Genomic DNA, 12,123 nt, shown 5'->3' with positions numbered 1-12,123 from the left:
GTTGCATCCTGTGTTATTCAAACTCAGGTGAGGTTTGTCTGTGTCCCTGCAGCAAGTCATGAAGGATAAATGGATAAATACAGGGTATGAGGGGGATGATCTGAAGCCCCATATTGAACCTGTAGAGGACTACAGTGATCCGGCTCGTATAGGTGAGTCGCCTCTACTTGGCTTGTCCCATCAAACTTGATGACTGTAGTCAGGATCCTGGATGTATGTCCTCTTTTATAACCTGTTGTTGTTGGTTGTGTGTCTGACTCAGAGGTGATGGTCGGGATGGGCTTCACTCCAGAGGAAATCAAAGACTCTCTGCTCAATCAGAAATACAATGAGGTCACCGCCACCTACTTACTGTTGGGCCGAAAAGGCGATGTGAGTTTCAGAGATCCACTTTTTATTGTTTATATTCATTGACAATAGTACTGGAGTGTCTAAAAAAGTTATTTTAAAGCAATATTTTAACCAAAATCAATTAAAAAAAAATCTAATTTAGCATTAGACAGTAAGGAAACTCCTTGTATTTCAGGATTATGTGTTGAAAGTAGAAAAATGAACAAAGAAAAAAAAACAGTCAGGAGCAGCCAAAGCTCAAAAATGGCTCACTTGTATTGTAAGATCCATTGGAAAGGTTATAGTAGTTCAGATTGGAGAAACATTTTTTGAGGTGTTGATAGAAATTTGTCAGCAGAACCCACAGAACACAGTTTGTTGTGTTTGGAGAGTCGCAGTCTTGCAAAGTTTGGAATTTGTTTTTACTTTTTTGCAGCTCTGGATAAGTGGAGAAAAAAGAAGCTAAAGGATTTGTGTTTCCAGGTTTTCACATTTACCATTTTCTAAAAATACAAAAATTCAAATTTCTAAACATAATCTACTCAAACAAGCAAAGTTCTTTTTACATTCATCATAAATAAAAAATGAAAACTCCCAAGTTTTTCCCTAATAGCAACATTTTGCATGGCAGCTATTTATGACAAGAAATAAATTACAGAACATTTTGTGATTTTTTTTTAAGTTTAAAACAATGCTGTAACTCCAGATTACTTATCAATAATTTAATTTGTATGCAATCTGTCAGCCAAAGTTAGCTCAGCTGTAAAGTAAATGCCTTTTTTCACTCCAAATGGCAACACTGTTTTTGATTAGCACAATACATTTCTTAACAATAAAATGTTTAAAAAATGTCATCTGTAATCCATTTCTGTTCAGTTTTTGTTTGGGGAAGCATGCGAAAAGTAAGTCTGACTAATGTGCAAACCTTTCAGTAAATAAGAGAAATAGTCTCAGTTACCCCACCCCAACCACCATATCGCCCCACCCCCAAATTATTAGAACAATCTGAGAATTTGAGCCTAGAAAAGTCTGACATTTTAAAATGAAAATTGTGTCAGAACTTTGTGTTTGGTTCTGTGTGGCTGCAGACTGATCAGAATGTCCATGCTAATCCATGTCCACTGTCAAAAGTGTCTTGAGTGGGCACCAAATTGTGAACTAGACTACAGAACAATGGAAGTAAATGACCTAATCAATTCACCCCCTTTCTTATTTTTCAACATCATATGGAAAAGCTGGTAGTGTTGTTTACCTTAGAAAGACATAGAAGCATGATGCAATATGGGAAGAAGGCAAGCTGGTGAGATGTGTGATGATTCTTTAAAGTTCTGCTCGAAAATGGGTTTTTTTTGTAAATGTAACATTGATTCATAATACCCTTCTAACAATTTTTGCTGGCCAAGTACACCCAATCAATGATCATGTTCCTAATAGCACATTAGCCTACTGTGTTTGGGCCTGCATTTTGCTTGTGTAGAGTCACTTTTGTCCGATATCTTTCAGATTAATAATACACGCTTCTACTATGCAGAAAATGTTCAAAAGTGAAAAAGATGAGTTTAAACTTCTGGCTTCTAAATTCTCAGGATCACAGTCTAACTGAGCATTTCTTTGTTGTGCTGAACAAAAAACTTTAAAGCTAAACTGAAACATTTTTTGAAGCCAACATCAGTGAAACTATAGCCATAAAATGTTTTTGTAGAAATTTTAAATTAAAAAAAAAAAAAATACTATTTTTGTTGGTAATTCTGAATAATAAAGAAACCAATCGGGTGTTTTTGGCGTTTTCCGTGACCGCCCTGGAAATGTGATGTCTGCTGAGCCACTGAGTGGACAAATACCGGTACAATATAGTTCAGTTCGTTGGAATTAATTGTTCGAACCGGCCAGAAAATACCACTGGAGTTTCACCTTTTGGCTTCCTGGAAGATAAAAACCATCCTCAGAATTGAATCCATAAGCTCTGATGTGGTCATTACTATCAGAACCACCATCACTTCAGACCACTTAAAAGGGAAGCACCGCTCCGACCCTCGTTAATGCAGCATCACTCTAAAAAAAACAGGACCTTTTGCCAGGAGTAGTCCTAACTATTTTTAATTTTAAAAGAAAGGCAACTGTAGGAGGACATCGCCACAAAGAAGGAGACAAGAAACAGGAAGTTTTACTTCAAATGTGACATGAATGTGTGTTGTTATTAAAAGGTCTGAGCTGCTTACAGGCCGACAGCCTGAGATCAGTTAGTGATTCAGAGCAGTTTGTTATTGATGAAAAAATATAAACAATCCATGTGTGATTAAACAAATGTCTGAAACTGTTGTTGATTAGTTTACTCTGGTGTGAGAGTTCATAACCATCATTAAGCATCATAAGCATCGTTAGCATTGGGTTAGCTTTGAGTTAGCAACATTAGCTCTCTCCTGCCATCTTTATGTTGATTTGCAGTGTTGTTTACTGATGTCATGACAATGATCTGAGGGTAATTGGTTCTCACCGTTCCATGTTCCCAACTCAGTCGTTATGCGCGTTGTTTTGTCGGCCATGATGGTCCTGGTGATCATCAGAATCCGAACCTGAAGAGTTTTCATCTGATTCTGGAGATCCAGCTGTCAGTTCAGGTTCAAACTGGTATGGTTGTATATCCATTACTCCCACCAAGTCTTCTGGCATTTCTTCATATTCAAAAAAGGCTCCTTCCATTTCCAATAGTAAACAACCGAACAGTAGCACCGTTCTTTGTTTTGCCATACTCTTTTAGGGGCCAACCGGGGCACAGCGCACGTCATGAACTCAGGACGACCACTCCACCCCATAAATCACCCACTTCATAAATTATTGACTTAAATGCTAAAAACCGTTGATTTAAGTTTTAGATCAAAAATGGGTCCCTGCAATGTTGTCTGAATGTGTTTGACTAAGTAACATACATGAAATGTCAATTTTTTTAGATTTAGCTTTAATCCATCGATGTTTCACTTCACGACTTCCAGGATTTAAAGCATCTGTTACTGGTGACTTGGTGCCAGGTACCAAATCAGTTCAACACAGTTTATTTATATAACACCAATTCATAATAAAAGTCATCTCACATCACTATACAGAGATGCAACAAGTCCAAATCATATGCAGACTAATTCAGTCTGAAATCTCTAGTCTAGTATAAAATACTTCAGACTGTAATGATTAGGGGAAAATAGTTGTACGTGTGGTATGATGGAATAAAATATGTTGTGAATTAAAGTTGGAGGGGAAAATTAAACCTCTTGTAAAAAATAAATGAGAAAATCAAGAATCTGCAGCATTTTTGTTAGTGTGTATAATTAAGTTTTTTGGTCACATTTGTCTCCTGTTATCTGTTTTCTGACTCAGATATTTGTTCCTGACAAGACCACATTTTTTTTTTTCTTCAGCAAATGTGTCCTTCTCTTTGTGAGTTTCAACTTTCTGTTCATTTTCCCTGGGACATTACAGGAGAGCAGTGATGCCCGCACTGCTAGTACCCTGTCTTTGGCAAGAGTACGACCCAGCCCCATCACTAACGGGACCAATAAGCACTCCTCAGCCACTGGCTCCTCCTCCTCCACCTCCTCCTCACATAGCAAGACCCAGCGCAGTGCCTCCACATACCACAGGCAGCGACGACACAGCGACTTTTGTGAGTCTCTTCTCTAAGTTCACTCTGAGGCTTGCGATCAAAATGTTAACCATTATTTTCAAAAAGCAATTAAAGGACTAGCATTCCCTGAAGATTTCACCCACCAATTTTAGCTTGGTATTTGTGAGGGTTATAGCCATTTTTGTATCACTTAGATGTGCTGCCATCTTGAATTGTGCAGACTCCAAAGGTTAATTAGTTTCAGATGTAATGACTGATGAATGATTACTCTCAAAGTGTTTCTTTAAAATGTATCCAGTGGTTCATGAGATGTTTTCCTAAACTCAAAATTAACTCCAACAGTTCTTTTAAGCAAAGATCATGCCCAATGTGCAGGGCTCAGACTATGTGTTGGAAATGATTCCCTGTTGTTGGTGGTGGCCATTATAAATTAGAATGACCCAAAGATTAAATAATTGTAGATTAACACTTAATGATTACTTTCTACAGGTTTCATTCAAATCTGTTCAGTAGTTTATGAGATTTTTTGTTGAGATAGTTTAAAAGTTAGTCATCAATAGGCCTGTCGTGATAAACAATAAATCAATTAATCGCACGATAAATTAAAATGAGGTCGGTAATTTTCATTTAATTTAAGCCCCCTTTCTGTTAGCATCAGGGGGCGTGGCTTATCGCCTCGCGAGCCAGCCGAGGTGCATCATCTTGTACCTCTGCAGCGTTAGCCCCCGCTAGGAGTTAGCAAGCTAAAGAAACGCTGTTTGATATTGGGGGGAAAAAACAAAATGGAACCAAAATGGAATTGGTTTCAAACTGGAAGTAACAGCAGCGGTGTGGGAGCACTTCAGATTCAAACCAAATAACCGAGGGGAACCTCTGAACCTTTGAGAGCTGGTATGTTGTCGTGTGCTTTTGTTAGTTTGCTCTTTTTGTTCATAAAACTGGCAGTTTTGTCCATCTTCTCGATATAAACTAATGATTATTACTTTTTGAAGGGCAGTTTAGGTTAGAGACTTAATAATATGTACTGTTTTGGTTGAATGTAGGTTTTCTTTCCTTTTTTTTTTTTTTTTTTTTAGTTTTTTTTTCAAGTGCATTTTTTGTTAACGGAGACTGAAAGTCCATTTTGTTTTTGTTTTTGGTTGTTTTGTTTATTTTGTGTTCCAGTTCCAGTGTTAAGGGTTCGTTTGAAAGTTTATTAATCTTTAAGAGGATGTACTTACACTATTATGTTCATTACATTAGTTTAAAACGGCCTCCAAACGATATTATCGTTTATCGCAATAATTTCTGAGACAATTAATCGTCCAGCAAAATTTGTTATTGTGACAGTCATCAACAACGTTCTCACGCAATCAGTTAGCTCTTTGAGTATGAGTTGGGGCTTACTATAAGCTACTACTACATCAAATTTCAGCACAATTTTTGTCAAATTTACTGAATCAGTCATTTTTGTGTTTATAAGTTAGATTAGTTGTGGTGGCATCTTAAAGGTAGTGTACTCCAGAAGTTAATTAGTTGTAGATTTTCATCCAATGAAGACTTTCTGAGAGTTTCATTAAAATCCATTAAGTGTTAAAGGAGATATTTTCTCTACAGACAAATACACACAGAAACAGACAAAAAGAAAAAAAAATCGTAAAATAAATGAAGGTGATTACTGGTGTTAGTTTCACTGATGAACAAATAGAAGTTTTAGCTAAGTGTTACAAATACTCAATTTATTTGGACTAGTGCAAGGACTTTCCCAAGGAATCCACAGAATATTCCTTATATGAGTCTCTGTGTGTCTGTGCTCTGCTGTCCTCCACAACAAAGGCGGGCCGTCCATGCCCGTCATGCACCCGAAGAGGAGCCCGACTAGTACAGGTGACCGGGAACTGCGGGAGGGCCGGATGCCTTCACGTAAAGCCAGCTGCAGTGTGATGGGAAGCCACAGCCTGCCTCCCTCCAGCCCAATGGTCAGCAGTGCCAACAACCCCAATAAGTCAGAGATCCCTGACCGCCGCAAAGACATGACTGCCACCACGGTCAGTGACCAATACGTGTCAGAGGATGGGGAAAGTGGATCTTAGAACAAGCGACAAGCTTTTGGTGCTAGAACCTCTGATTACGTAGGGCACTGGTTTGGATGATCTTGTTTAGTGAAAAAATATATTTTAAAAAGTATTAAAAAACTAAATGTAATCATTTTAGACTTACAGTAATTGTCATTTTGGCATTTTCTTTTGAATTAGAGTAGTTCTGCAGAGTTTCTTCAAACTATGAATAATATGATAAGAATAAAAATAAAACAAGATAAGAGGACATAAAATGAAATTATAAGATTAGTTGTAAAGAGTGTCTTCAGTCAGAGGCTTCTTCAGATCTGCTGTAAAACAGGCCACTACTAGAGATCTTTCCTGCTCACAGCCATCAGCATCTATAACAACTCTTTAACAAAACCAGGATGACAAGTTACAGCAACATTTAATTTCCTTTTGGGATTAATAAAGTATTTTTGAATTGAACTGAATTGTAAAGGTTTTAAAATGACATAAAGTGATGAGATGACATTATTAGACGAAATGTAAAGGTAATGGGATGAATTACAAAAGTGATGAGGTGAGATGTGAGGGTGATACGATGAGACACAAAGGTGATGGGATAACCTGTAAAGGTGATAAAATGACATGTAAAGATGAGATACAAAGGTGATGAGATGTAACCATTATTAGATTAAACGTAAAGGTGATAAAATGAGATGCAGAGATGATGGTATGAGAGGTAAAGAGATGATTTCTAAACGTGTTGAGATGATAAGTCTTTATTGTCCACTCACATGGTAATTTGTTTTCTCACAAATGTTAACAAAGCTTACATCACTTCCATAAAATTAAGATAAATACAGTACAAACATTTGTATAGAATTCTCCTAATTAAAGTTTGTTAAAGCAGTTATAGATTGGGATTTACCCTTAGTAGTCAGATTAAATTTAAAATGCATGACTTTAATGATGTTGCACATGTTTTACAATAAAATGGAGGCAGGAACATTGCCAAAAATGCATAAATAAATAATAACTTTCTTGAATTAATCTCTTTTTTTTCCTGCAGGACATTTTTGACTTGCCTATCACTGAATGTAGAAACTGTTTAAGTGATGTCACTGGACTTATTTGTTCTGTGCTACATTACTTTCGTACATTGAATGCACTTTTTCCATCCATTCATGTGTAAGAATTTCAACATATACTAGTGCGTCAAACTTTTCTTTTTTGTGTAGAATAACATCCCTGGAAGCACCATGACACGCCGGAATACATATGTGTGCACAGACCGCTCAGGCGTGGACAGGCACTCTCTGCTGCAGAATGGCAAAGAAAACAGGTACTATTTTGTGTTGAATGTAAAACTAAATTAGAAGGCATCTGCTGAAAATATGAACCTAAGGGGTTTTGAAGATATTGCACAAAAAATGTTAGTTTTCAAAAGCAAATTGATGTTTCACTCCGATTCATCTGATATTTCAATGAAAGGGCAGTCATCATATTTAGTTACTCTGTTGTTTTGTGGAAGTGTGAACATTTTAAAAATATTGTCTCTGTACAGTTTGGTTTATGAAGGCTTGCCAACTTTCTTACTTTTATACATCCGTCTTTAGTCAGCCTGCTAGTAATGCAGGAAGTTGCTGGATCTGGTGAAAGGACAGTAATGTAGAAATAATAAGGCAATAAACCAAAATGTTCACCCTCTGACTAAATTAGATGGGGTAGCTCTTTTTTTTTCAGAAATATTTCTGGATATATTGTATGTTGTAAGAACTAATACAAAACAGTTTGACTCCACTGTATTAAATGCATTAATATTAAAATTATTAAATAACAAAAAAATATTAGATCTCGGCATGGGCCAGTTTCAAGGTACACCATGGTTTTTGAATTTTAAAACCTATAGTTGTTTTATTTTTGTTCCTGTGGTTTAAATTGTTTTTGGTGAGATGTCAGAGACATCCTTCTGTCATATGTAGCATAGAGCAGTGCTGCCCCTCCCCCACCTTTTCCTGTGAGCTGTCACTCAGCTGTGTATGGTGGCCAGAATGGGAATTCCCCAAAACGTTTCCAGTCAAAAAAGAAAAAGCTGGAAATGTTTCCAGTTCTGAATAACACAGTCAATCATCACTTGTCTACCAGAAATTAGGAATCTGAATTTGTCCCATTTTCATTTATTATTCCTTAGAATTTATTTATTAATTAATTTTTCGTAGAATATTTGACGACAGCTGAAAACCCATCTAATTAAAGCCTTTGGGTACAGAGATGAGTCCTGCTGCTAATTCTAGCAGATCTTTTTTTATTTTTCTTTCTTTTTATACCGATCCACTGACTCATTGAGGAGGAGGATGCATGTATTCTGACAGTACAACAGGCTCACCTGCAACCTTAGTTCTTATTTTAATTAATTGTCGTTATTTTATTTTAATATTTTTTGAAAATCTTTTAAAATAAACTTAGATGACAAAAACAGATGCTGGGATGCTCAGAGTTGTTTCCATTCTAATTAATTTCTTTCAGAAGAGGTGTGGGCGGTAACTGTTGTGTTCAAAAAAGCAGACTGACAGGAAAAGCACAGTTAGGAAACAACTTAGTGTGTCACCACCAGGTGCTGGTCTAAAAAATAAATAAATAAAAAATTGACTTCAAATATTTGAAAATTATTGTGCATCATGACTAGAGAAGTGTTACACACATTTCACTATTTTTTAATTTAAAACTATTTTGAAACAAACTTTTATAACAATCCACAAGAGTTAACATGTCTATTGGTGAAATGAATAGCCTTCTACAGACTCATTAACTGGTTAATTAACAGACTAACATCAGCTTGTTACTGTACAGATAGTAAAACAGAAGAAAAGATATAATAGTCAAAGATGTTCAGTAACTTCAATATTGTTGCTTAGCTAAGGCGTCTCAGTTGAGTTTAACTGAGAAATGACTTCAATCAAAGGTTACTTTTGACAGAAAAACAGATTTGTCAAGAAGCGAGCAGTCCGGCAGCAGATAGGCACCAGGAAGCAGTTTGGCAAGAGGTAAGGTTATTTACAGTGCAGTAGTAATTGGCAAGCAAGAACAGGCAGGTAGTCAGGAGAGTGGCATGGATGGGCTGGAGGCAGACAGGCACAGGGTCAGGCAGGAGGCTCTCTCTCACAGGTTCCATGCAGGCAGAAGAGAATCAACCAACAACACCCGGGGACGATTCCTGGACATAGAAGAACAACAAGTACAAAACACTTACGTTATATTTGAACCCTCGAACGAGTGCGGCGGCTGTACCAAAGAGCAAGTGATGCTTCAGCGACAAACAAATCTTCAGGGCAGCCTTAAAAAGCCGGGGGATAATTAGCTGGAACCAGCTGCAGCTGCGGGTGGGAAACTGTCAGCCAATTGGGGAAAAACAGGAGCACACAGGTAACGGACAAACACGGAATGCCACAACTTTTCCCTGCAGTATTTATTAATTTATTGAGTTTGATGACCCACAAACTGGGGGAGGGGAGGTGATGCAACACAAAAGTTGTGCTTTGTTTGTCTTCCAGCAATAGCAGCTAACATCCTGAGCACACGTACTGTGGCTTTGACTCATGGCTAATTTTAGTCAGGCGGCATAGTGGTGCAGTGGTTTGAGCTGTCCGGTTACTGATTTGGCTCCCAGTGTTTTTGTATGGAGTTTCCATGGTCTTCCTGTGCATGTGTGGGTTTTCTCTAGTGCTTCAGTTTGTCCCACAAATGAAAAACATGCATGTTAGGTTCACTGGTAACTCTAAATTGTGAGTGGGAATGTTTGTTTGTCTCTTTGTGTCTCTGTGATGGACTGGAGACCTGTCCAGGGTGTCCCCTGCCTCTCACAAAATAACTGCTAGAGACAGACACCAGCTCCTCGTGACCCGGAAAGGATAAGCGAGTAAAGAAAATTGATGGATGGATATTACAGTTAGAATATAATATTTTTTATAGCAATATGAAACATTACTTAAGCAGCAATAAGCTAGCAGTCATTTCTGTACTAGAAATCTTTTTAGTTGAAAAATAGCATCCATGCATAAATACAATTTTTAATAAAATAAGACCATACCTTAATTTTAAAATCAGAAAGCTAGTCAGTTTCATTATTCTAAATCCAAAACAAATGTGATTCACCCCCAAATGAAGGTGGTTTGAGCCAACCTAGCTCCTGTCACATCCCAACACCTGTCAATCACTGCTGCTCCTGCCTTGGAAACAGAACAACGGCAGCATGGTTTAAACAGAGCAGCAGTGTTGCTGAGAACACAGATGGTCAAAAAGATATACATATTAAATATGTAAAAAAATATTTAAACAACTATTTCACTTAAGTATAAGTTTTGATTTCTTCATTGTGAAGAAATGTTTATCTACAAATAATTTTATGTTTCAGTTTGAGAACACAACTTTTTTTGTTTTCCTCAAAAAGGCCACTTTAAGTTGATGTTTACACATTGTTTATTAGTTGCAAAGTTGCATAAATCAGTCACTGATGGCACAGCAATGTGTTTTACATCATTTTTACAAATCCCTTTGTGCTGCTTAGAGGGTACTTGGCTGAAAAAATATTTCACAGGGGTTTTAGACTGAACATATTAAAATTTGGATCTATAAAAAAGAAGTTTCAATATTAGTTTTAGATAAAACCGTAATGGATGAGTTAAGTAAAGATAAAATTGTTCTCTGCAGTTCCCTAGGCCACCGCATGCCTGCAGCTTCCCCCTCCACACTCAGCATCTCTGGAGCTGGAGCAGCTTCCTCCTCGTCCTCTTCTGACCGATGCCGCCTGACACGAGGCTCCACAATCCGCAGCACATTTCATGGTGGGCAGCTAAGGGATCGTGGCCCTCTGGTCTACTCTGCGCCACCCACATCACCCACCCTGTCGCACCATGAAGCCAGCCCGCTGCCCCATGCCCGCACCAGGGCGACCTCCAACCTCTTCACCAAGCTAACCTCAAAACTCACACGCAGGTAAACGTTAGACAAGTCACATAGAGCGATAAAGGTGTCTGATTCTGGGGCATTTTTTACTTCTTCTTGTAAGGTGTTTCAGCCAAGACAATTAAAAACAAAAACCTAACGTCATTTTCTTTACGTAAAATCTTATTATAATAGACTAACAGAAGAACTATAAACTTTAAAACACTGGTTCCCAACCTTTTCTCTCAGAGCACCCTTTCATGCACCAACAGAAAAGCCATGCCCCCCTACACTCATGCACATTCACATATGTGCATGAGTGGTGTAAAAATAATTTGGTAATTTACTGTTTATTTGTCAATGAACAATTTTAGGAATTTTTCTTTTTCAGTGTCAGTGATCTTTCATACTTCTGTAAGTGAGATAATCAGGTTTGTAGCAGCTGCTCGCAGGCTTTTCATTTAATGTTTAAATTTTAAATTGAATGAGCTGAAGACTCCAGGAAGTATACAGTATTGGTGAGAACTGAAACTGTTTGGTCAGTTAGTCCAACAGCTTGTCTTTTATTGATCCAAAACCTTTCTCACTGATTGTTTTCCTCAGAATCAGCTTGAAAACAGATGAGTTCCTCACACTTGAGATTATATTTGTTGGAGCCACTTCTTGTTTGTAATTTGATTTCACCATGGGTGGGGATGGGCGGAAAAGCTCTATGTGAGTCAGAAAGTGAATGCACGACATTTACTGTCTGCCACATCATTGCCATTCATTGCAATTTACTCTAGCTTTTCTGTAACAGTTATAAAAGGGTCCATCCATCATTACATTTAATAACAACTTCGGAAGAAATCATGTTTCCAAAGTCCAAAACAGATCTTTGAATAATCATTTGAAGTGCAACAAAACTAGCTCTTCTCCCTTTCCCAGATTAGAGAGTAAATGTAGGCTACTACTTACTACAGTTTGTTCACTGTCATGAAAATTTGAAAATGTACCATTCATGATTCATTTTAAAAGTGTAACCATTGGGAAAAAAACAAGAGACATACAAAATTACATATATATAAAAATTCCCTTCTCACCCTCCGCGGGTGGTCTTTGTTTCATCCTCTGAGCTCGGGTCCTCTACCAGAGGCCTGGGAGCTTGAGGGTTCTGCGCAGTATCTTGGCTGTGCCTAGAACTGCACATTTCTGGACTGAGATGTCTGATGT

General features: G+C 37.6%; 1 protein-coding gene across 6 annotated transcripts in view; it reads left to right on the top strand.

Annotated features, from left to right (window-relative positions):
- LOC108249838 (MAP/microtubule affinity-regulating kinase 4-like) overlaps positions 1-12,123 on the top strand; it is a 56,255-nt gene that overhangs the window by 25,071 nt on the left and 19,061 nt on the right. For 4 of the 6 annotated variants that reach the window (XM_017439463.3, XM_037979187.1, XM_037979188.1 and 1 more), the window contains 6 exons: positions 53-152; positions 263-372; positions 3,802-3,985; positions 5,747-5,973; positions 7,209-7,312; positions 10,678-10,962. In XM_017439463.3, coding sequence (XP_017294952.1) covers positions 53-152; positions 263-372; positions 3,802-3,985; positions 5,747-5,973; positions 7,209-7,312; positions 10,678-10,962 — 1,010 coding nt within the window. The remainder of the gene's footprint in view (positions 1-52; positions 153-262; positions 373-3,801; positions 3,986-5,746; positions 5,974-7,208; positions 7,313-10,677; positions 10,963-12,123) is intronic. The other 2 variants (XM_017439465.3, XM_017439466.3) reach the window with 1 other exon arrangement.

The sequence above is a fragment of the Kryptolebias marmoratus genome, linkage group LG13 (assembly GCF_001649575.2).
Source record: "Kryptolebias marmoratus isolate JLee-2015 linkage group LG13, ASM164957v2, whole genome shotgun sequence".
NCBI lineage: Eukaryota > Metazoa > Chordata > Actinopteri > Cyprinodontiformes > Rivulidae > Kryptolebias > Kryptolebias marmoratus.
This window is presented reverse-complemented; position numbering and strand designations above follow the sequence as displayed.